The sequence below is a fragment of the Psammomys obesus genome, unplaced genomic scaffold, assembly GCF_907164565.1.
Source record: "Psammomys obesus unplaced genomic scaffold, mPsaObe1.curated_primary_1811, whole genome shotgun sequence".
Lineage (NCBI taxonomy): Eukaryota > Metazoa > Chordata > Mammalia > Rodentia > Muridae > Psammomys > Psammomys obesus.
In genome coordinates this window covers 25,292,569-25,317,590 of record NW_026596069.1, presented here as the reverse complement: position 1 = coordinate 25,317,590, position 25,022 = coordinate 25,292,569, and the positions used below count along the sequence as shown (strand labels likewise).

General features: G+C 49.4%; 1 protein-coding gene across 1 annotated transcript in view; it reads right to left on the bottom strand.

Annotated features, from left to right (window-relative positions):
• Positions 1-25,022, bottom strand: part of Iqgap3 (IQ motif containing GTPase activating protein 3) — a 44,554-nt gene that overhangs the window by 10,389 nt on the left and 9,143 nt on the right. Inside the window, exons 5-27 of the mRNA XM_055625600.1 lie at positions 23,553-23,629; positions 22,792-22,859; positions 22,593-22,706; positions 22,217-22,395; positions 21,753-21,831; positions 20,925-21,088; positions 20,047-20,134; positions 16,747-16,910; positions 14,860-15,017; positions 13,518-13,639; positions 13,273-13,436; positions 11,742-11,832; positions 10,769-10,936; positions 10,530-10,669; positions 10,280-10,450; positions 7,496-7,579; positions 7,267-7,338; positions 7,108-7,177; positions 4,410-4,618; positions 3,624-3,776; positions 3,139-3,302; positions 2,621-2,845; positions 1,932-2,072 (exon numbers count right to left, since the gene is read on the bottom strand). Coding sequence (XP_055481575.1) covers positions 1,932-2,072; positions 2,621-2,845; positions 3,139-3,302; positions 3,624-3,776; positions 4,410-4,618; positions 7,108-7,177; positions 7,267-7,338; positions 7,496-7,579; positions 10,280-10,450; positions 10,530-10,669; positions 10,769-10,936; positions 11,742-11,832; positions 13,273-13,436; positions 13,518-13,639; positions 14,860-15,017; positions 16,747-16,910; positions 20,047-20,134; positions 20,925-21,088; positions 21,753-21,831; positions 22,217-22,395; positions 22,593-22,706; positions 22,792-22,859; positions 23,553-23,629 — 3,065 coding nt within the window. The remainder of the gene's footprint in view (positions 1-1,931; positions 2,073-2,620; positions 2,846-3,138; positions 3,303-3,623; positions 3,777-4,409; positions 4,619-7,107; positions 7,178-7,266; positions 7,339-7,495; positions 7,580-10,279; positions 10,451-10,529; positions 10,670-10,768; positions 10,937-11,741; positions 11,833-13,272; positions 13,437-13,517; positions 13,640-14,859; positions 15,018-16,746; positions 16,911-20,046; positions 20,135-20,924; positions 21,089-21,752; positions 21,832-22,216; positions 22,396-22,592; positions 22,707-22,791; positions 22,860-23,552; positions 23,630-25,022) is intronic.

The window sequence follows — 25,022 nt, the reverse complement described above, 5'->3', positions numbered from 1 at the left end:
GTGGCTGGCAGCTGAATGATCTAGAAGATAACAGCTCACATCCCAATTCCCCCCCTCCCTCGGGTTTCTCTGTGCAACAGTCTTAGCTGTTCTGGAACTCAGTTTGTAGATCAGGCTGGCCTTGAACTCACAGAGATCTGTTAGCCTCTGCCTCCTAGTGCTAGAATTAAAGGCATGTGCCACCATACCCAGCTTCATCAAATAGTTTTCAGTAAAACATTTATTGAATGATTTTTGCTTGTCTGTTTTAAGACAGAGTCTCATGTTCTCTAGGCTGGACTCAAACTTAGAAGTAGAAGACTTGGGCTGGAGAGATGGTTCAGAGGTAGAAGCACTGGCTGTTTTTCCAAAGGTCCTGAGTTCAATTCCCAGCAACCACATGGTGGCTCACAACCACCCATAATGAGATCTGGTGCCCTCTTCTGGTGTGCAGACATACATGCAGGCAGAACACTTACATACATAATAAATAAATCTTTTTTAAAAAAGTATAAGCCTTGTTTATAGTTCTGACCACCATGCATCTAACTCCAGGCTACTGGCCAATTTCTAAGAGAATTAGGAAATGGAGAGATAGATCAGTGGTTAAGAGCACTGGCTGGTCTTCCAGAAAGATTCCCATTCCCATCACCGGCAGCCCACAACCAACTCTAACTCCAGTCTCGGGGGATCTGTCACCCTTTTCTGGCCTCTGAAGCACCAGACACAAACATGGTATACAGCTATGTATGCAGGTAAAACAAATACACATTAAAAAAACTTTTTTTTTTTTTTAAACAGAAAAGGGCCAGGCACAGTGGTATATGTCTTTAATCCCAGTCATTGGGAGGCAGAAGCAGGTGAATCTCTGAGTTTGAGGTCACCCTGGTTTATATAGCAAGTTACAGGACAGCCAGGGCTATGTAGAGAGAACCTGTCTAAAAAAACAAAACAGGGCTGGAGAGATGGCTCAGTGGTTAAGAGCCCTGTCTGCTCTTCCAGAGGTCCTGAGTTCAATTTCCAGCAACTATATGGTGGATCACAACCATCTGTAATGGGATCTGATGCCCTCTTCTGGTATGCAGGTGTACATGCAGATAGAGTATCCACATACATCAAACAAACAAACAAACAAACAAATCTTAAGACTGGAGAGATGGCTCAGAGGTTAAGAGCACTGACTGCTGTTCTAAAGGTCCTGAGTTCAGTTCCCAGCAACTACATGGTGGCTCACAACCATCTATAATAACATCACCTATAATACCCTCTTCTGGAGTACAGGCATATATGCAGGCAGAACATTGTATACATAATAAATAAATAAAATTTAGAAGTATATAAACAAACGAAACAAAACCAACCCCCCAAAACAACAAGAAGGCAAAACAAGAGACTCAAAACAAAACAAAACAATCCAAAAAGTATTAGAGGGAGGACTAACTATAAAGTACTTTACCAGCCTGAATATTACCCTTCTCTGACTTTGTGGGCCAGAGTCCCATCTTTTCTCCACCTGATCTCAGACAACAATATGCTCCTTGATATCATTTAGGTTCCCCTTTGATTAGTGACATCACCCCAACCATACAGACCTGCCTGTGGCATACCAGCTCAGTCCCTGGCAAGGGCGTGGACACATCTGAAGGTGCCTCTGGCCCCCTCCTTTCTCTCTCTCCCTCCCTCCCTCTCCTTCTCTCTCTCTCTGTTTTTTTTTTTTTTTTTTTGAGACAGGGTTTCTCTGTGTAGTCTTGGCTGTCCTGGACTCACTGTGTAGACCAGGCTGGCCTTTAACTCACATCAATCTGCCTGCCTCTGCCTCCCTGAGTGCTGGGATTGAAGGTGCATGTCACCATGCCTGGCAAGCTCCCTCCTTTCCCATCTCTTTGGGATGTTGCCTGAGCTGCTCTTCCCTTCCAAACTGGGCTAGCCCTGGGAGAGGTGACTACACATACGGAATGTGGTCCACAGATGAATTGATGGCAACAAAGAACTTATCAGTCATGGCAAGGAGACTGCGCAGGGAGATGTCCAATCGTCTCTGGACTTCAGAGTGGCTCAAAGCCTGTTCAGGGGTGACATCATAGGGGAGACAGCTGTGGGCAGAGAGACTTGGTAAAGCTGTTGTTCCCTTCTGTTGCTTCCTTTCCCAGGCTTTCCCCATCAACTCTTCTTTGACTATACAGTTCTACAGATATGCTCAAGACAGAGCAGTGTACTAAGAGGAAGGGCCAGAGAAAAGAGGAAGCACTCAGGAAGAACTGAAACACGAGAATGTACACTGAGGAGGGAGGACTGAGCAATGAGGATGCACAGTGAGGGAGGAGGGAGGACTGAGCAGTGAGGATGCACAGTGAGGGAGGAGGGAGGAAGGAACACTGAGCACTGAGGATACACAGTGAGGAGGGAGAACTCAAGTGCCACAGAGCAGCTGGAAAAGAACAGGGAGAAATACCAGATACCAAGGTGCTACTATCAAATCATCCTTGGCAGCTGGAGTAACAGAGAAAGCAGGGCCCAAATCTGTAGGCCTGGCATCATCTCTGCATAATCCTTTATATGTCACCATCAAATACACCCAGGTTTCCCTACCGATCTGCAGAGGGACCTGATCGAGGCAGGCCCTTCCCTCCTGCTGGCTTACCTGCGCTGTCCTGTCTGGGCCTCCAACTGGTTGATCCAGCTTTTATAGATGTGGACAGGATCTGTGTGGATGCTGACTGACCGGTCTTCCAGCACATCCCGGATGACCTTGCCGAGGATCTCCTGCAGAGCGCTCTGTCCCCGCCCATTGCGGTAGAACCTCACCACCAGCCTTACCACTGTTGGGTTGCCTGTCACCACATCCTGAGGCTGTTCCACCTTTGACCTGTGGTACAATAGGTCACTGGCCATATGCTTTAAGAAGGACATAGCTGCCTTTCCTTTTCCAGAATTTTGCCTAGTGCCCACTGTAAGGAAGGACCGGTTGTGTGGGTGCCATCCTTCCTGCTAACAGGTCAGCCCACATTCCCACCATGCTATTCCAGGGCTGTCTTACAGTCTTCCTACAAGCTGAGAAGAATGGACTTCTGATGTCATTCTCGGTGTATACAGCAAGAGCTGTCATATCTGATTCACCCTCCCATCCCCCACTCCCGCTCCGGAGTCAGGAGCACCTACTTGATCTCCTCCTGGAGTGCCTTCTTGAACAGCTGGAGCAGAAGGTAGGCCTCCCGGCGGTTGGAGGCATAGTTGTACAGACTGAAAATCACAGCTTCCATGAACTTGGTGGTTTTGTTCTGGGGCATCTGAAAGATCAGCTTGGCCAAATAGATGGGCTGAGTCTGTGAACAGTCAGGGAGACAGAGGGCTTGGAATGCTCTTGGAGAATTAGTGACCTGATAGCTACAAAGTTTTTCCTGAAGAAAGTACCACCTTCTCAGGCCCTGGAAATATTCCACACAAATGGGGAGATAGGCTTTCCTGGGAAACAGGACATTAGCACAGGGCATGGAGAAGGACAAAGACTTCGAGCTCAGAACATGATGGAGACCTCTGGAGTTTTTAATTTTTTTTTTTTTTAAGTGTTGTGTGTGCAGGACAAGTATTCTAGTGCTGTGCTACACCACAGGCAAGGCTGCTCCGTGGAAAAGCCCTTTGCTCACCTGCAGCAGGTAGAAGAGGTGTTGGTAGGCTTCCAGCTTCTGCCGCTTCTCTTTGCTCAGTGACTTTAGTCCCTTCTGTTTGTCTAGGGTCATCATGTCTGACAGCTGCTCCTTATTCTTCTTGGTCAGCTTCTTGCAGTGAGAGACTACCTCCTGGATGTGGGTACAGGTGCAAACCGACCAGCTCAGACTGGTCCCAAGCACAAACACGTGGTCCAGACTTGCTGTCTGGAAGAACCAGGGCTCATGAGAGGAGAGAACACCCCTTCTCTGGCTGGCAACCCTGCCTGGCACCTCTGCTTTCACAGGTGAATCTTCAAAGAGCTCCGGGCTACCAGAGGCAGTGTGTCTACTTGTGTTTTTGCTCCTATTTCTTACTAACTAATGTACAGTCTCGGTGGTGGAGACATTACAGCATCATTGGCCTGCTACTCCATATCTGAATGTAATTTACAGGAGCTTTCACCTCTCTCTGCATTCTGCCGGGGGAGTAACAACTCCTTATTCCAGCAAGCTAAGGAAACAGGCTTCAAGGTCTTATCACCCACAGGCTCTGCACTAGGAGCAGCAGAGCCAGCCACTGCCACTCTCCTCACAGCGTTCCTTCTGTGCTACACATCCACTGGCTGACCTTGAGGATCAGAGGACCATTGGCACAGGGTCCACAGCCAGGTGGTGACTTGCACACCACCTGAAAAGGACTGAATTACTAGTTGAAGAATGGTCAGGATCCCCTCCCCCAGGAGCAGCTGGACTGGGGGAGGGGTAGCCCATGGGGGCCCTCACCTGCAGGGTGATTCGATTCTTGACTAGCAGGCCAATCTTGATGTCCATGAGATTGAGGTCCTGCTCCAGCTGCTGATTAGACCGGATCTTCCTGACCACTTCTTCCTGGAGCTTTAGCAGCTCCGCTTCAGCTGAGAAGTCCTCCTGACTCTGGTTCAGGAGGTGAATGAATTTGCGTACCACAGAGAGGGGAGGGTGGCGTGCGTGTACTGGCAGGAAGAGAGACATTGATCAGGCGGGTGTCATAAAGCCTCTCTGCCAGCACCTGTCCCATGATCCCAAGCCTGACCCCAGGCCTCTTCTGCCAGGTCTACCCTTGAGCTCTTGTTTCACACCTAGGGATAACACAGCTATTCTTTGCCCCTCGCGCAGCACACAGGTGGGCCTCTCCAGTGGCTTTCCCTGCCAAAACCAGGACCCTAATGCTTTCTGATGGTCTCCAAGGGCATCCTGGTTCTGCCCCACCTACTCCCCTTCCTGCTGGGCTGACCTGCCTCATGCTCCCAACCTGTCAGCCACCACTTAGCCCTTTCGTGGAGTGTCCATGATTGGGGTGAGGTTCAGGTAGCTAAGACAGTCAATTTTATAATGGAGAGGTCGTAAAAAACAAAAGGGCTGGGTCCTGGAAGAACGGCCAGTGCTCTTAATCACTGAGCCATCTCTCCAGCTCCAAACTAAGTGTTTAAAAAAGAAACAAAAAACAAAGTCAAACCAAAACAAAAAACCCTCAATGGGTCAAACACTAGCATCCATCTTACTGATGAGCTTCCAAAGGCAGAGAGAGGGAAGGTGACTTGCCCCAGGTTACCCAGCTAGTAATTAATGAAGCAGTCCTATTTGGAGGCTGGGTTCTGTGGCTGGGGGCCTCTAGTAAGGGATCTAGGCAAATGGGTCACTACTGGATACTCCATGGGTACTGCTTTGAGGGGCAATCGGGAGAGATCTTGGGGTAACAAAAGTGTGCCTTGTTCCTTCAAGGGAGAAGAGAAACACTGTCAGAGGCTATGCAGGCCCACATACTATCTGCAGGGGAGGTGAGAGAGGGCAGCAGACGTCAGGAGAGCCTGGGAATGTAGTGTGCTTGGAGTATGGCACAATGATGGTGTGTCTGTAAATTTGACACAAGCTAGAATCATCTGAGAAGGAACCTGAACTTAAAAAATGCCCCATCAGACTAGCGTAGGGAAGTCTGTTGGGCATTTTCCTGATAAGTGAGCCAAGTGGAAAGGCCCAGTCTACTGTGGGCGGGACTATCCTTGAGCAGCTTGTCCTGGGTTCTATAAGAAAGCAGGCTGAGCAAGCCAGTAAGCAGCACTCCTCTATGGCTTCTGCTTCAGTTCCTTCCTACAGATTCCTGCCTCACGTTCCTGCCATGGCTTCTCTCCATGATGGACTATGGCACGAAAGTATAAGATGAAACAATCTCCCCTCCAAGTGCTTTTTTGGTCATGGTATTTATAACAGCCTTTATAATAATTAAGACAAGATATGAGGAGGTACAAGCTGGTGAGGGAAGAGGGACTGGAGAGGTGCTGTGGCTAGGAGACTATGGGAGCCATGACAGGTTAACAGAAGAGCGACAAGAAGCAGGACTGCTCAGCTGCAGTGGAGATGCTAAAGCTCCATGAAGAAGTGGTCAGGATGATCTGGTCCAATCAGCACCGAGAAACAGGACACCAGGGCTCAGCCAACAAGAATCGGCTTAGGCTCAGGATTAGTGGATTAAAATGGTTGCAGAAATGATGACAAGTGACAGCATCACTGTTGGGAGGGAATCCTCAACACAGAAGCCACCACGCACACAGTAAAGTGGCCAATTCTGGGTGGATGCTGGGGGCGAGGAAGGTGGAGGAAGCATTGGAAGAATACTTTTCCCCAGAAATACTATGAGTTGGAGGAAGGAAGAATGATAAAGGGCAGGCAGAGTAGTGACCTCAGTGTAACAGCAAGGGACATGATGCTGAGGAAGACAGGAAAGCAACTCATGCTGCCACAGGCCTCTGGCCGGAGGGAGGAGGACAGAGAAGTGAGATGCCTGCGGCCCCCACCTGAAGCACAGAAAGGAAAGGGCTCCAGGAATCCAGAGCAGGAGGTGAACGTGGAGATAGGCTAATGTGCTAGCTCCTGAACAAGGCTGGGATTCCGGACTTGCTGGGGTTGGAGACAGAAGGATCCTGGGGGTTTTATGGCCAGCAGACTTAGTCAGTCAGTAAGCTCCAGGACAAGTGAGAGACCCTATAAAGTAAAATGCAAGAGAGGAAGACACCACACACACACAGGCAGGCACGCAGGCACGCAGGCACGCACCCGTGCACGTGCACAGGCATGCAGGCACCTCCCGAGGGCAGGAAGCGGGTGGTCACTACTGCTTTGTTTCTTGCCCAGCAGGCAGAATGATCACCAGGCCTGTGTGTCTATACCACGAAGGCCAGGAGGTGGGAGCCTGAGCCAAGGGCAGTGGCAAAGTTGGAAGTTCAGGGAGGGGAGAAAGAGCCTACCATAGGCAGATGGGTATGTTAGACCTGCTCAGAACGAACCTGGTTAGAGAGGACTTCCCATGACAAAACTATCTGGTACTGGGAGGTGAGGCCTCTATGCTCCTCAGATAACGTGTGATGGTGAATTTGCCTTTAACTGTTGTGCTTCCCCAAGAGGGACACCTAGACCTGTCTGGCTCTGGGTTTGTCTCCCTGCATACCTAACATCCTGTAGTCACCGTGGGCTTTCCTGGCTCGGAAAAATGCTTGAATCTTCACAACGGCGTCAACCTAGCATGAACACAAGAGGACAGAGTAGCTGCCCTTACTCACTTTGCTTGATTTATGAGTAAAGACAGGCATGATAGGACAGCACTCACATTCTTCTGGAAGTATCGCAGACGCCTGAGGTATTGCCTCCGGGCTGCCCACATTCGGGCCCAGGCCTGGATCTGAGAGGAAAGACACTACCTTCAGAACATCAGGCCAAAACCCACCCTCAGACCCTAGCCAATGCAGCCAACTCCAAGGCCACAGGGAGGTAAGAGAATGACAAAGAGCCCTGAGGATCCCTCAAGAGAAAGGAGCCATCTAAACCACTATGATTACCTTTATTATAGCATCCAGGTTTGCTTTAAAATAATGCAGCCGCTCCTGGTAGGTCTTCCGTTGTCGATAACCCCGCCAATGAGCCTGCCAAGCAGAATAGGAAACCCTAGCAGATCTCCTTGGGCTCCAGAGGCCAGTGGGCTCTGTAGGATGGTGTGGTGGTTTGAACAAGAATGCCCTTCCCCCCAGTAGTCTCATATATTTGAATGTTTGGCTCCCAGATGATGGACTGCTTAGGAAGGATTAGGTGTTATGGCCTTGTTGGAGAAGGTATGTTACTGGGGGTGAGCTTTGAGGTTTAAAAAACCCACAGCATGTCTAGTCCACTCTCTCTGTCTCCAACCTGAGATATAAGCTCTCAGCTACTACTCCAGCACCTGCCTGCTGCCATGTTTCCTGCCTGATGACCATAACCCTCTGAAACTGACAGTTTCAGCAAGCCCCCAGGTAAAGGCTTTTCTAAGTTGTTTTGGTCATGGTGTTTCTTCACAGCAAGGAACAATAACTGAGATAGAAGGAATGAGGACAGGAAATCGACCCTGTTCTCAAAGGTCTGCCTGCTTTATGAGAAAGACTAAGAGTAGGTAGCCTAACGCCTCCTCACAGAAACTCAAATGTGAAACATGGACCCAAAAACACTAATAAAGTACAGATGCTCACCAGCTTCATCAGAGAATGCACCATGCTCCCATACACTCTGCCAGCCCTGACAGACTCATCCCTAAAAACATGTCTCCCATACTAGGGAGATGACTTAGTGGGTAAGCCAAGCCTGACAACCTAAGTTCAATCTCCAGAACCCACATGCTGGAAGCAGAGAACTCCTGTAAGTTGTCCTCTGACCTCAATGTACATACCGTGACCTCATGTATATACAGACACACACACACACACACACACGCACGCACTATAAATATATAAATGTAAAACCAAACAAAACCAAAACATCCCTCTGTTGGTAGAATGTTCATTTAAAATGTATATGCCTTACCCTTGTTAATTCAAATGCTGATTTCCCCACCCCCAACTCTCTGGTTTCAATCTGGATATTGCATTGTGATACTCACTCTTGTGTAAACAGGACACAAATAAAGCAACTAGATACAATGTTGTGCAATGGGAGGAGCCAGAGGACAGGAAAGAGGGGAGGAGCTAGAAAACAGGAAGGGGAGAGGAGGAGAGCAGAGCGGGAGGAGAGAGCTTGGAGGACTTGGAGCATGAACCAGACCTAAGATTTCACAAAAAGCAAGTATAATGTGGGAAACCTAAAAGTTAGGAAACTGAGGGCTTGGAGGTTTAGGAGGGAGTAAATATTGCCCAGCATTGTGTTCTAGGTTAACTAAAAACCCAGTCTCTGTGTGGTGATTTGGTTTTACAGCTGCTGAGAATTAACAACAGCGTTACCAGAAGTTAAAACAATAGTAAATATCAATAACTTAACTACAACATCCCTCAATCTGGATTAGTCAGTGCTGAGAACTTTAGAGAGCTAGTGCTAGGCAGAGCTGTCAGGACAGAGTCTCGTCTGTCAGAGGGCATCCAGGCTGCCTCACTGATGAGTCTCACTTTAACAAAGGAAAGTGGCCATGGCACCAGGCTGCCTCTGTCTATGTGCATGTGCCCTAGTCTGGAATCAGACAATTGGCCACTCCAGGACTGAGTTCTGGGACCAATGCCAACACCAGCATCTAAGGGGGTGTCACCAGGGAGTCTCTGCCACACTCCACTACACATGCAACTTTCTCCTAATTCCTCCCAGCCAATATATTAAGCAAGGGTCCTTATGAAGGAAGTGAATGCTGCAAGTGCTTGAGCAGGGTTCACAGGCCTTAATCAGAGGGTAGTAGAACCAGGAGGCCAACTCCAGAGCCCAGAGTCTTAGGTCATGTTTAGGTCATGCCAGGGGTACCTGCCAACCCACAGCTTCTGGTCCTCCAGTGTTATCAATCTTTGTGTCCTTCCTGTCATAGCTAATGCCATCCTTACCTCAGCTCTTAAAAAGGGAGAGACATGGCTACTCACTTGCAGGTTCCATGCCTATTTCCTAACCTTGCCCTGTACACTGGGGCACGCTTTGTAGGTACTGGGCACCAGGGATGCTTATTAAACAAATTATCTTTACACTGTCAGCAACCCCATGAGGCTCTCCACGTCACGTCGGGCTTCCCTTTTTTCTACCTCACCATGTGCTCTGGCCACCTTCCCAGCTAGTCTCCCACCCCAATCCCTTGCTGGTCAGCCCCACATGGGCCTTGCTAGAAAAACTGAATGGAATGCCCACTGGCGAGGACCACACAGTAGCTGCTAACGTCCTGCAGGGATGGGTAGACTTCCATTCTGCCTGGCTCAGGGCCACCCTCACAACTCATGCTCCAGAGACAGCATCTTCCTGACGTTTGAATTTCACTTCACTCTTCCCAGATGGTGACGATGATACAGTAAGTAGTGCTTATGTCCTGCTTTTACTGTACACAAACATTCCAGACATTGTCTTATTAAACCATCTTCACTACCCTGTAAAGTGGTACTGCCATTCCCATTTTTTTTTTTTTTTTTTTTTTTTTTTTGGGTAGGGGAGGAAACTGAGGCACAAACAGAAAGAATAGCTTACAAGCTCAGGGAGTTGGGCTTCAAACCACAGTAGCCTGGTTACAGAGCCCACACCTTTCACTTCTATTGCCCAGAGGCCCAAGAACCATCCTAACCCTGTCCAGGGCAAAGGAAGGAAGGGGACACCCTGGAATTCCAATCTTCCCAGGCATGGGGAAAAGCCAAGGCTGCCACCTGGATCTTGATGACGGCTGGAAGCAAGGTTCTTAGAAAGTGGGAACGCTCAGCAAACTTCTGGCGAACAAGGAAGCCACGGAGATGTGCCTGGAGCCGGATGACAAAGCCCACATTGGCCTTCCAGAGCAGCTGGCGATCATGGGCAGCGGTGACCTTGGTGATGATTGACTGTGGAGACAGGAGTCCTTTGGTGGGTAGGAGACTCTTCCCACACACCGCCACGCACCCTGGCCGGAACCCTGACAACCTGAATCTCCTCCCAGGTTAGATGGGAGGTATTGAGGTGGCAGCTGAGAGGGTGCTCCCAGGTACCCTGGAAGGTCTGCAGATGGAAGTAGTAGGCTGTGCCATCCTTCATGTCATGTTGAACCCAGAAGGCTGTGTCCCCTGAGGAGAGACTCAAGTAAGCCTCAAGTAAGAGACTCAAGTAAGGCTCAGAGGAAGCAAGGCAAGCAGCATGGAGGAAGGTTAGGCCAGGACCATTACCAGGACATCGCTTCTTTGCCATTGCCCCTTCCAGCATCTGCTGGTAGCTATTAGCACACTCAGGAACTATCCCTCGAAGGGCCACATGGGGGTTCCTCAACGCCCGCTCTGTCTGGGCAGCCTTGCCCTCCTTGATGGCCTGATTGATGGCAGCCACACCAAGGGCTCCTGATGGGCATCAGGAGAGAAAAGTCAGTGCTTCTGGGGTCCCTCCCATGAACTTTGTCCTGTCCAGTAGGGCCAGATGCAGGAGACACATAGAACCACCATGGCTGGCAGAGGGGATAGGCAGTGTCGAGAGTAGCACAGCTGCCTGTATATGGGAAGCAGCAGCAGGCAACTGCCTGAGCAGAAAGGGTGGCAGTCAAGGAAGGGCTCCTGCAGGGGGTGTGTTCTAAACTCTTGACTATTTCCTGCTCGGCTGTGTTCCAGGAAATCTACCCTGTAGTCAAAGGACCCTCCTGCTCCAATTCTGTCTTGCCTCTATGTGCTTGTTGGTTTCTGTCAATCTGACACAAATCTAGACATAACTGGGAAGAGGGAATCTTAAGTGAGAAAATGTCCCCAATGGACTGGCCTATGGGCAAGGCTGTGGGGCACTTTCTTGACTAATGGTTGATGTGGAAACCCTTTGTGGGTGGTATTATGTGTGGGAAGGTGATCCTGGGGTATATAGGAAGACAAACTAAGCAAGCCATGAAGAGCAGGCCAGTGAGCAGCACCCTTCCATGCCTTCTGCTTTGGTTTCTGCCTCCAGGTTCCTGTCTTGAGTTTCTGGCCTGACTTCCTTCAATGGTGGACTATGATGTGGAAGTGTAAGCTGAATAAACCCTTTCCTCCCCAGGCTGCATGGTGTTCATTCAGCAGTAGAAAGCTAACTAAGATGTTTCCCATGGTTAAGTAGAGATGGGGTGAGGCCCCTCCCTGCATGCCATTGAGCTCCACTCCGCCCTCCCGGTGCCTGGCCGTTTACTTCTGTGTGCTGTGTTCGTGTCCTCATTGGCTCTGGCCACTCCCTGGCGGATCTCTTCCAGCCACAGTACAGCTCCAGGATCTCCCATCACCTGGCATGCAGAAGATGAAAAGAGACAAGACCCCAAACTGGTACCCATAGGCTACCACAAGCCCAGTGCAGGAACCAAGGTACTAGCAGACACTGGGGCATTGGAGAAGGCTTTCTCTGCTCCCTTCTTCCTGTCCCGTGGGTCATGACCCTGTGGCTCCCTTGGAAGGCTGCCAGGCTCTTTTTTTTTTTTCTTTAAGATTTATAAGAGGGCACTTGATCTCACTATAGATGGTTGTGAGCCACCATGTGATTGCTGGAAATTGAACTCAGAACCGCTGGAAGAGCAGACAGTGCTCTTAACCTCTAAGCCATCTCTCCAGCTCTGAGAAGGCTCTTTTCTGTTTTCAGAGTCCTCAGCATCGACTCAGCTTGGCCTTGGGACTCTCTACTGCTTTCCTACCCTCAGTACCTTCTAATAGCTCTATCGCCAGCTGTGTCTGGGGACACCTACCCCACAGCCCTCCCATATCCGTCTACCTAATTCACAGCCCTCAGCCAGATCCTGGAACTGACTGTACTTCTCCTTCTGGCTACACATTTCTTATCACCAAGAAGTAGTAGGAAGATTGTGTGTACACAGGTCAGGTAAGCCAGCACTTGCTGTGGTCAGTCTGAAACTCCACGCTCTCCTTTCCTCATCAGAAACAAACTCTGTAAACTAACATTTTATTGAGCACTGACTACGTGACAGGTGCCCACCTGCCTTTTCTTTCTAATGGGATCTGTAGCCCAAGCCAACCTCAGACTCACTGTAGCTGAAAGCTACCAGCTACAACTCCTAAGACTTTTTTTTATAAATTAATTTTTAAAATACTTTCTTTTTAATTAGGTATATTTGTATGTATCTGGGTGGAGGTATGCGGATGTTGAATACAATGGCCCTGAAGAGCACATTAGACCCCTGCATCTGTATCTATGGATGCTGGGAACTGAACCTGGGCTCACTTCAGACACTCTGAAGCTTCTGAGTCGCCTCTCCAGCTTCACCCATCACTACATGTGAGGCACATCAAGCAATACTTGGCACTGAGTGAAAACTCAGTAAGTGCCGGGTGAGACTAGAGGGTGCAGCTCAATCATATGGCTCAGGGACCTAGGTCTCAGGTCATTCTGCTGCTACACGACTCAGGATGTGTCAAGTCAAATCCCCACTCCTTCATTAGCTCAGTGGATTTGCACCGCGAAGCAGATCATATAGTGTTTTACAGATAAGTACCTACCCAAGGGGTACTGAGGGATTGCTCAGGACCAGGTGACCCTTGGGGAGCAGAATGGTAGATCTAGACTCTTGGCCTATTCTTTCCCCACACTGTTGTGGAATGAAGTCCACACTTTCCCACAACAACCAAATCTTGCCTGTGCCTCACCTGGGGAAGGGACTGTATCCACTGACCCTCTTGCTGGGGCAACTAACCTGGCCATCTCTCCCTGACCTTACCTGGACTTTCTGCCTCTTGGCGGCCACGAGGAGAAGATGATACCGAGGTGCAACGTGAAGGCTGACATCTTCCAGGCCAGCCGCTGGAAGCAGCAGGGCAGACAGCGTCTTTTCAGGACAGCCCTGGTCCAGAGCCTCATTGATGAGGCTGATGGCGAGGACCTCTGAGGAAGACACTTACATGAGCAGCAGCCCCCAGACTGGAGACTCAGGGAAGGGTGGGATCGTCTGAGGGGGCCACTCACGATCTGTTTCTTCCTGGACCTGTTCATTGACCTGGCTCACAGCAGCCTGCAGGTCATTCCAGCTCAAGAAGACTCTATCCACTCCTCGAAGCTGCCGCACCTTCACCAGGGCATCAAAGTAGCTAGCAGCAGAGAAGTGACATGAGCAGCCATGTGGGTCCACACTCAGCCACAAGTGCCCATTTGTGTATACTTGAGCCACAAGTGGAGAAAGCTTTGAGTTGGTTCCTGCCAGGCCACCATAATATCCAGGGTCTCTTCTCCCTTCACAGGCTGTTCCAAGTTCCCTGTGTGTACCCTGGAGCCTTCCAGCTTCACACCCAGATCTCAAGCACTCCCCAGGCCTTTACTGACTTTCGCTAATGAGTCCCCAAAGCATACTTTCATCCCTCAAAGGCCCTGAGGACTTCCAAGGATCTCCTCCTGAATGCCAGTCAGGATCCGAAACACCCCAGCTCATTTCTGAACTCCCAAGTCTATCAGTGCCTCAGCCTGTCCCTTCTGGATAAGCATTTGTCAAGTCCTCTCCCACTGGGCTCCCTCTGCCACCAAGCCCTGTCGGTTCTGCTTTCAGAATACATTTCCATGCTGCTGCCATCTTCCCATTCCTCCTGCATCCACCTTGGACCTAGCAGCATGCCTAAACGGCATCCTTGCTGCTCTGCCTGGGCCCAGGCCCTGCGGTGGCGTCTCAGCCCCACAGCTACAATGGTCTTGGCAAGGTAGGTCCTTCACTGGGCTCCTTCCTGGCTGAATACTCCTGGCTTGAGGACGTATGCTGGTCTCTGCCAGCCGCTCCTTCCCTGCTTCACTCTATTTGGTCCCTCCACCTTCTTTGTAGTCACATGCCATGGAAGCACTCTACCACCGAGCTATTCCCAAGCCCTCCTGAGGCTCTGAGTGTACTCTCCTGTCCTGAAGAGCATCATGGGAATAGCTCAGACTCCTTTTGTCCTACTCCACATGACACTACCTCTAACTACATTCTGTGATAGGAAAATTGCCCCACTCCCACTCTGTCCTGTTTTGTTTGGCCCATCAAATCATGACTCCTGCTTGTGTATATGCTTGCCAAGAGCAGGGATTTGGTTTTAGTTACTGTTTTCAACACCTAGAATGGCATCTGGCAGCATGTAGGCACTCAAACATTTGTTCTGAACAAAATGAAAGGAAGGAAGATGAGCTTGTGTTCCCCACTGGGGGAGAAACACAGAAGGGGCAACTGCAAATAAAACAAGGGGCTGGGATTAAGAATGGGCATCAGACAGGTTAACTTGTCCAGCGCTAGCCACATCATGCTATCCTTTCACCTCTGACATGTGGCTAAAGCTCTCTCACTCACCGTTGGGCATTTTCTTCTTCTACCTGGGCCAGGCCAGTAGCAGGGTTCGCCAGATTTTCCCAAAAGGCACAGGCATCTCTAGCCTCCAGAGCACGGTTAATCAGAACAACGGCCGAAAGCATTTCCACAGCCACGAAGAGCTCTTCCCGGTCCAGCCCCTGCGGAGGGGAGTTGGGGTCCTGTCGGGGCCAGCCTTCCCCAAGTTCTCTAACATCTCATCTCCATTCCCAAGTGCCAGGAGCAAAATTTACTCCACAGCCCCATCCATGCTCCACACCTGGGCTGCATCCACTAGCAGAACTCACGCTCAGCACCAAGGATGTGGTCATTCACCAACATTTATACTCTATACCTGGGGGTGTTACTGTGAACTCAATCATGAACTCACACCTTAATTTTCATAAAAGCCAATGAGGTAGCACCATCAATAGCCCTATTTCCCACCCAAGCCTATTGCTAGTAATGTGGGTGAAATGGAGCTGCAGAGCCTACGTGCCCTCACTTGACCTGTGACCTTTGCCAACAGCCTCTGGTCCCCATGTCATATCAAAAACCGCAGGAAGCCAGTTGTAGGGATGAATGCCTGTGGACACAGTATTCAGGAGGCAGAGGCAGGAAAATGAGTTCAAGGCCATCCTCAGCTATATAACAAGTTCAAAGCCAGCATGAGTTATGTGAGATCATGTCTGAAGACGCCAAAAAAGACAGAGAGAGACAGAGTCAGAGACAGAACTAAACAAGGCCCTGGGCAGAGAAGAGCAAGGACCACCTTACGCAAGGCTATACACATGAGGCCTTGGCTCTCTTTCTGCTTCTCCTCAAACACCTGCTTAGGCGGCTCCCTTTGTCTGGAGCACTCTTCCTGTATTCTGCAGTAGAGCTGCAAATAACAGGAATGGCAGCTAAAACTTACTTGCTAGGTGCTTCTCTAAGCACAAATACTGACTCATGGAGTCCTTGAAACAATCCTGTGAGATTGGCACCATTTATGAAAAACTGAGAAAGTAAATGCCAGTGTCACATATCTAGGAAGTAGCTATATTTGACCCCTGACCTCTCAAGTCCACAACCTTCAACACTCTGCTTCCATGTCTTAGTGTTTCTGTGGTGTCTAGTTACTTAGCCCTTGTCACCTGCCCTTGCTGAAGACAGTGCTGTGTACAGGTCGTGTCCAGAGTAAACGTTCTGTGAACACCCGCTGCTGGAGGGATTCACTCTGAGTCTCTTCTAGGCAGCCTTCCCAGACTTCCTCCAGCATCGCTTGCTCTATTTTCCTGGTCCCTGCTATACGATCATCTTTACTCTTTTTTTTTAAAGTAATTTATTTCATTTTATGGGCACCAGGGTGAAGGTGTCAGATCCCTTGGAACTGGAGTTACAGTTGTGAGCAGCCATGTAGTTGCTGGGAATTGAACCTGGGTCCTTTGGAAGAGCAGCCAGTGCTCTTAACCACTGAGCCATCTCTCCAGCCCCCCATCATTTACTCTTTCCTCCACCTTTGCCTGACCCCTTGGGTGTATCCTAACTCCTGCAGCTGACAGGGATGAGCCTAAGCAAGGAACATGCCTCACTGTCAGAAGAGCTGTGTGGCCAGAAGTGAGGTGGGACAGCCTGGTGGTTAAAGCATGTCCTGCCAGTATATTTAGCTCCAAATTCAGCCACAGTGCTGCCAGTCAGCTGGGCAGGGAAGTGCTCAACTTCTGTGTCCCTGCTCCTCACCGCTAAGCGGGAAGTCGGCGCTTACCTGGTAGGGCTGCTGCCAGCACAGTGTGTGGAGCCACTGGCTGCCATGATGCTCCTCAGAAGCAGCCCCGACCATTCTAATCTCTGGCCAAGAAAGGACCAGCTATCTCTGTCCTCCAGCTGCGCTGGGCCCCCAGAGCTTACCCCGTGCTGTTGCTTCTGGAGCACAGCCAGCTCCTGCTGGTACACAGCAGAAGCGAACGGGTACACTTGGGGCAGCCGGGCTTCAGGACACATGAGCTCCTTCACGGTGTCAGCGGCCACTCCCCTCTGGATGGCTTTGTTGATCCTCCACACAGCCTGGAGCACTGCAGAGGAGGACAGCAAGAAGCCACACAGGCTGAGTGCTCCTTCTCATCTGGGCTGTTCTTACCAACCAGGCTCTGTGGGGACCTCTGAGGGAAATGGCTTTGTCACACTTCTAGAAAGCCATTCTACCAGATTCAAAATGCATTTCTAAATGTTCCAGAGGAAAGGGGGATGGGGTGCTTTAAAAGAGAGGCTCAGTGAACGGTGGTGTGTTAGGCCCAGGAGCTGCACAGCTTAGAAAGCTGAAGAAAGCGGCTGTCACAGCTGAGGTGAGTTCCTAAGGCAGCGAGAACAAGATTGACAGGTGGCAATGGTGCATAGCTAAGATAAAGTGAGTCAAAGGGCTCTAGGGACCAAACCCAAGTGACAGTGCAGAGAAAAGAGCTAGCTCCATTTACAGCAGGTGGAGGAAACTAAAAGGGGCCAGAGCACACAAGTGTGGTTAGAGTTTACACACTCTGGGGCAGCAGAAATGCCAGCAGAAATGGACACTGGCTTCAAGGAGCACACAATCTTGTGAGGAGGAGTAAGGATACGAAAAGAGGTACAACGCCCAGCTGTAGAGGCCACAGTAGAAGTGGCCCCACCCCAGTGCTACAGAGGGCTGAGGGGAGGGATTCTGACTGGGAACACACAATGACTTTACCGAGAAGCCTAGGAGACAGCTCTGGAGATGTTATACCTGCTTCTGACAGGTGAAATGAGGGGGAAATGTTATCCGGATGCCCAGAGGCCAGGGGCTGGGAAGGAATCAAGGAAGAACAGCCTGTGTGGCTCAGCTGCACTGGGTGAAATGTCAGCTGAAAAGCAAGGGAGGCCAGGTGGTGGCGGCACATGCCTGTAATCCAGCACTCAGGAGGCAGAGGCAGGCAGATCGCTGTGAGTTTGAGGCCAGCCTGCTCTACAAAGCAAGTCCAGGACAGCCAAGGCTACAAAGAAACCATGTCTCAAAAAACAAAGCAAAAAGAAAGAGAGAGAGAGAAAGCAAGGGGAAGAGAACACCTACAATGTCGCATCTGCTAGGCCCAAGGGATAGAAAGAATGAAAGAGCCTGGGGCTGGAGCGATGGCTCAGTGTTTAGGAGGATTGGCTGCTCTTCCAGAGGACTCTGGTTCAATTCCCAGCACCCACGTGGCAGCTCAAAACTGTCTGGTCTGTAACTCAAATTCTAGTGGATTGGACTCCCTCACACAGATACACATGTATGCCAAACACCAAATGTACATAATAAAAAGTAAGAAAGTAAGTAAGTAAGTAAGTAAGTAAGTAAGTAAGTAAGTAAGTAAGTAAGTAAGTAAATAAATAAATAAATAAATAAATAAATAAATAAGAGAGTGAAAGTGCCAGGGCTGGAGAGATGGCTCAGCAGCTCAGAACACTCGATGTGGGCAGGGTTCTGTTCCTCGTCTCCCACATGGTGGCTCATAGCCGTCTATAACTCCAATTCCAGGGGATCTGATGCCCTCTTCTGGCCTCCATGGGCACTGCATGCATACAGTGCACAATTCAGGCAAATCACGCGGACATAAACACATAAAACAAATAAACCCTGCTTTTTTTTTTTTTAGGCAGGGCTTCTCTATGTAGCCCTGGCTGGCCTTGACTCAAGAGGTCTTGAGTTCACCTGCCTCTCCCTCTGGAGCGCTGAGACTAAAGGCGCTCCTCCACGCAGAGGACGAGCCTGCTGAGTGTGGTCACCCACACCTGTGGCAAGCACGGCGGAGAGTGAGGTAACAACACCAACTTGTGCTCCAGGCCAGTGTGAGCAGCACAGTAAGATCCCATCTCAGAAAACAAGAACCAAGACTGGAGAGATGCGGCCTTTCTCCTGAGAGCTGCCCGTGCACACTGGCAACAACAGGAACGAAGAGGCTCCCGGGTCAGGCAGCAGCCGAGAGCAGCGGGAGCCTGTAAATGGCCTCACTTCATTGCCGTGTTCACTCACACCTTGAATACACAATTATATTTGCATATACTCTTTTGTTTTAACTTTTTAGATTTCTTTTATCGTCTCTGTGGGGCTCTTTTGTGTGCATGCATGCACGCGTGTGTACACTGGGCCATGTGTGCCTGATGTCTACAGAGGTCAGGAACGGCATCAGACTCAGTTTGGGTTCCCTGGAGCTGTGGCTACTGACGTCTGTGAACCACACGCAGGTGCTAAGAACTGAACCCGGGTCCCCTGCAAGAACAAGTGTCCTCCAGCCTTGCATATACTTTTTTTTAAGATTTATTTATTATGTATGTACACCTGCACGCCAGAAGAGGGCACTGGATCTCATGGTAGCCCCCATGTGGGTTCCGGGACTTGAACTCAGAACCTCTGGAAGAACAGCCAGTGCTCTTAACCTCTGAGAGCTCTTAATCTCTCCAGCCCCTATAATTTTCTTTTTTAAGAACACTGAATTAGAATGTGTTTTTTCCTTACCTGAGAAATCACATTTCAGAAGCCAAAGAAATATAAACAGGTAGACACAAAATTATAGGCCAAGTCCCCAGAGGGAACCTAGTTCTGGTGGGTAGCAAGATGTCATTATCCTTCATCTGATGTCCCTCCAGGGGTGCAGAGGTCAGAGGGCATGAAGGGTAAAGTTCTTTGTTAAGCTTGGAACTGGACAGCAGTTTGCCTTGTCCAGTGCATATGTCAGTAAAGGGCAATGTAGGGGTCTCTGCTACTTTGTGGTGTCTTCTTTGCCCCACGCTTTATCACCCAGATGTCTCCCCCTGTCACTAGATAGACAAGGATGGGGTGGGGAGATCCTTCCGTCTAAGTTTTTGTTTCTTCTTTGAGCACAACTACTAAGAAACTACAACCATCCCCCCCCCCCGAACTACCAACAACCAAGCTCACCTATTGGAACTTTAGCATTTATATACCCTCTGAAAACTTTCCAGAGTTCCAAACATCACACTATCACAGAAGCTATCTATAGCTGGCAAAACCACACGTCTGCTAGAACATGAGACAAATCATAGTCAGTTGCTACGAAGCAGCCCATATCCCCAGACCTGGAATTAAAACAAAAATATATTCTTATAACAAAATCAAAATTTCAGAACTATCACTACAGGGCAAGATACACTTCCAAGAGCCAGCAGACACCTGCCCTCAGGCCCCACCTGGAGATGACTTACTGGCTTGCTCTTTATCATCCTTCTCATTGGCTGCAGCCACACCAGCCTGGATCTCTGCCTTTTCTAAAAGACTCACCAGGCCCAGCTCCTGCAAGAGGGCAGAGGCACGGTAAGAGAGTTCCCAGGCCATGAACATGCTTTAGAACCTGCCAACACTCAGTCCTGCCTCTCCCCTACGTAGATGGATCTGGTCCACCTAACCTGAGTACTCTAACTTTAATTTATTTTTAACAACACTAAAATAACAACACTCAAGATGTAAGTATAAATAATGTCAAACATTATGTCAAAGAATTAAGGGCTAGAGAGATGGCTCCCCGGTTAAAGGGCTTACCAGGTAAGCAAGAAGACTAGAGTTTAAATCTTTAGAAGCTATGCAAGTCTTACTCGTAATTCCCAAATCAAGCTGGCTAGTGGGACTAGTCACATTGGTGAGCTCTGGGTTCAATTAAGAGAGTCTGCCTCAGTGAATCAGGTGGAGGAGGCACTGAAGAATGATTCTTGATACCAACTTTGGGCCTCCTATACACAGGCTCACACATTTGCCAACCTCCCCCTCTATGTGAACACACATAGAGACATACATTCATACCATAGACACATACACGAAAAATGTATGAGCGGGGTCAAAGAATTAAAAATAAAGTTGATAAATCAAGACCCCAGTTCAGCATTGGGGAGCATATCCTTACCTGTGGACTGGCCTGGTCCTTCCCTCTCAGTCTGAGGGACGCTAAGGAGACCCAGACAGCTTGGTCCACAAGGCTTTCAGGTGTGAGAGGGTATGACTCAGCCATTTAAATATGGGGTCAGCGATGACATGCACATAAGAGGCCATTTCCCACCCTACAGGCAGACAGGTACTGGCCAGAACAGACCTGAGACTTCTCTTCTCTGTCTGAAGTCAGTTGTTCTAGGTACCAGTCAGCCAAGTTTCTTCTCACCCCTTGCAGGCCCAGGACAGGGTCCTGAAGGGCCTCAAGCAAGGCCTCGGAACTCTGTCTCTCCAGAGCATCATCCACAACTTCTAGAGCCCAGTGGACTGAAAAACAGAAAATCTCTAAGTGTGTGAAGCTTACCTGATACCATCCACAGCTGTTCCTGGGAATCTGCCTTCTTCCTACCTCCCAAAAGTTGCCTCTGTCCTTGACCTCTGACACACAGGGCCCATGTGGTCCAGCCTACATCCTCTTGCTCTTCACAGCCCTTCTGTCTCACTGTCCCAGACCCTGAGAATACCCTGATCCTATCAAGCAAACATTCTCTCATTATGAGCCTTCAAGTTGCTCCTCTGTCCACCATCATCCCTACCCCATCTATCCTCCTATTCCCTACTTTTCTTTCTTCCCAATTCCTTTCCTTTTGATAAAGTTTCACAAGATGGCCCTGTGAGGTCTTGAACCTTTAATCTGTGGGCCTTGGCTGCCTGACTTCTGGGACCACAGGTGTCCTAGCTATACTTCCTACAGAAGAACCCTAATCCAAATATCCATCCCCACACTGGGAGCTGAAAGGCTTGTCCATTTGCCTCTGTCTTAGTAGTTCTCCATTTTCACAGGACCTCCTGGTGTGGCCTCTTTGCTGTGTCTAGACAGCAGGACATACAGTCCCTGGCCTGTGAGCTTTCCCCAGGGCAGGATCTGGCTCATACAAGGCCATGGGGCTTGTTAAAGCAGCTACCTCCAAGCTTCCCATTCATCTCTTACCATTGGCGAGGTTGATGTGGCCCTGGATCTCTGCCTGGGTGAGGTGGGACTCATAGATATCCTGTTCTTGACCATCATCCTGCAAAAGCGAGGTGTAGAAAGAGGAGGTAGTGCACTCTCTTCCTCCCTATGCTTGTCACTTCTGCAGACCATCGGCTAGGCCAAGAGTAGCCTGCTTAGGACTGAGGACTTGTGGGCTAACCCCAGGCACCATCAAGTAAGCCAATCAGCCTGTGGATCCTCCAGTCTAGCCTCATCTCATGCCTCATTCCAGAGTCACCTCAGCTTCCTAAGGCTCATCCCTCCAGTCTCTCTCCAGCCTTCCTGCTCTACAGATATCACCCCTGGCTCCTGCTCTGCTTCTCTGAAATTATCTGAGGCAGGACAAACTGCAGTTCTAGTTCTACTTGAGACTCCCCAGGCCTGCCAACTTATTGGCCCTATAACCCAACGCTTCTCCTTACGTGGTTCCTGGCATTGGCAGCCTTCTTCGTCTTGGCTAGGGCTAGCAGCTCTTGGTAGACAGCTGCCAGAGGTTCCTGAAGATTCTGCAGAAGGGCGTGAGGATTCTGCAGAGCCACCAGAGTATCCTCTACCACCCCTCGCTCTACTGCATCATTGATGGCAAGAATAGCTGCATGGACTTGGAGGGACAGGGGAACAAGGTCAAGAAGGCAGAAAGGACCCAGAGCAGAGCAGAGCTCACTGTACTGCCAAGGAGCCTGGCCTCTCTGCCTGTGGGTACGAGGTGCCAGAACCCACCCAAGGGCGATGAGGCTTTCAGTGCCTCCACGCCGCCCACACTCCCACATCCTATTCTAGACCAGAGCCCAGCCCTACCTGCAGCCTCATCGGCTGAAAATTCATTGGCCAGGATGCCCCCAATCTTGCTGAAGGCTGGTAACTGGAGGCCATATTTGGCCAGTTCAGAGGCGATGTTGCTGAGTTCCTCAGCTGCAATGGTACAGAGGCGCTCTTCATTAGGCCCAGAACCCCTAAACCCCTGTTTAGTATGGACAATAGGAAGGAGCTGGCTTACCTGTGAATTTTACTTTCCCATACAGGTCATGGATCTGAGGGGCCAACCCCAGTCGGAAGAGGAAGAGGCTGGGAAGAATAAATGCTATTAGGACACACTGGGATCTAATTTCTACTCCTTGTCCAAAACAGGCGAAATGACGATGGGGACCCGAGGTGAAGAGCTCCTAGCACTTGCCCTCCAGTCACTCTAGCACATAGGGATAGCTAGCCAAGACTGTTGCCACAGAACAGAACAAGATGCCGTAGGCAGTCTCTCTAGCTGGGATGGCTCCACAGAGGAGCCACACTTTTCACTGCCGTGAAAGTCACAGGGTAGAGATGGGCAAGAGGAAGATGGCAGCAAACAAAGCCACCGAGGCCAGGAATGGAGGAAAAGGGCACGGAAAGGGAAGGCGTGAAGAAATGACATGTGGACCCAGGAACTGGCCAGTCCCATTCTCTGATTTGGCCAGCTGGAACACCTGCCTGTGACCAGAACCAAGCAGCCTTCCCTGCTTCTACCACTAAGTGGCTTGCATGTGATGCCCTCGATGGGTCCTGGTTCTGATTCATCTCTGTTCCAGTCACAACTAAGGCCTTTTCCCTGCTGTTCCTTCATTTACAAGGCTCACGCATCAGTGTGCCCACAAACATACATGTGGATGTGAACACCCATGCAGATCCATCACTGCTCATTTGGCTACCCTCCCTCCTTTCTACGTTACTGCTCCTGACTGATCCACTCAGAGGAAGCTGGCTGACAAAGCCAGGGGTTCTCACCTGAGGGCGTGAATGCAATAGATCACCCGAGGCATATTCTTTTTGTCATAGATGTCCGTGGTCTCTGGGAGGAAGATCTAGAGGAGAAACCACAGTTACTATACACTGAGGCACAGCACAGGAGCTGGCAATGCAGTAAGGCTTCCACGCTGGTACAGGAACGGAGGCTCATGCTGAGCAACACATCTCTCTCTCAACCGGAGCTGTGAGCGCCCACAGCCCAGGCTTCTCAGTCAGTTTCAATAACCATTCCCATTCGGCCCACCCACTGTAAAAAAGGCTTCAAAGCCAAGACCCAGACAGTTTCAGAGTCACAGACTGTTCTGCATCAGCTGGCCCCCAGATGAGACCTCACGGGGCTCAGAGACCTGGCTGCCCTCCCAAAGAACCCAGTTTCAATTCCCAGCACCCACAGGGCAGCTCACAATTGTCTGTAATTCCAGTTCCAGGGGATCTGACACCCTCACATAGGCACACATCCAGGCAAAACACCAATATACATTAAAAAATAATAATAAAAATTAAAATTTAAATGAAATGGAAATTTATTACATTAGAAATTTTAATTAAAAAGTAAAACTTATCAAGAAAAAAAAGACCAGAAACCTAAGCTTAATACATCCTATGCTACATCCAGCTTCTTAACAAGGGACCAAAGTTAGAGAGCCAGCCCAGTTTCACTGACACAGCATAAGTCCTCTGACCCTTGTCTCCCACCAAAATGTCTCTTTTGCTTAAAAAAAAAAAAAAAAAAAAAAAAAGATTTATTTCTTTCATGTGAACAGTGTCTTGCATCTATGTATAATATGTGTACTACATGCCTGCTTGGTGCCTGCAGAGATCAGAAGAGGGAATAGGGGTCCCTGGAACTAGAATCCCAGATGTTTATGAACCACCATGCAGATGCTGAGAGCTGAACTTGAATCCTCTGTAAGTACAGTAAGTACACTTAATCTCTTTCCCTTTTTTTGACACAAGGTCTCACCATGTAACCCAAGCTTCCATCAAATTTGTTGAATAACCCAGACCCTGCCTGGAAACTTCCAACCCTCCTACCTTATCATACTGAATGCTGAAAGCGAAGATGCACCACTAAGCTCAGCTTTGTGCTTTTTTTCTATAAAAGTGGAAGGAGTCCAGGGTTTCCCACATGTATAGCGCTCTACCACTAAGCTATGCCCCCAGCCCTAGACTGACTTTTCCTTTTTTGAAGACTTTTTTTTTTTTTATGTGTATGGGTGTTTAGCCTGCATGTATGTTTGTGTATCACATGTGTGTCTGGGGCCCACAGAGAGCAGAAGACAGCATTGGATGCCCTGTGACTGGAATTACAGATGGTTGTAAGCCACTGTGTGTGTGCTGGAAATCGAACCCAGGCTCTGGAAGAACAACTAGTATTCTTAACCACTATACAACTCCTTTCTCTTTCTTTCTTTCTTTCTTTCTTTCTTTCTTTCTTTCTTTCTTTCT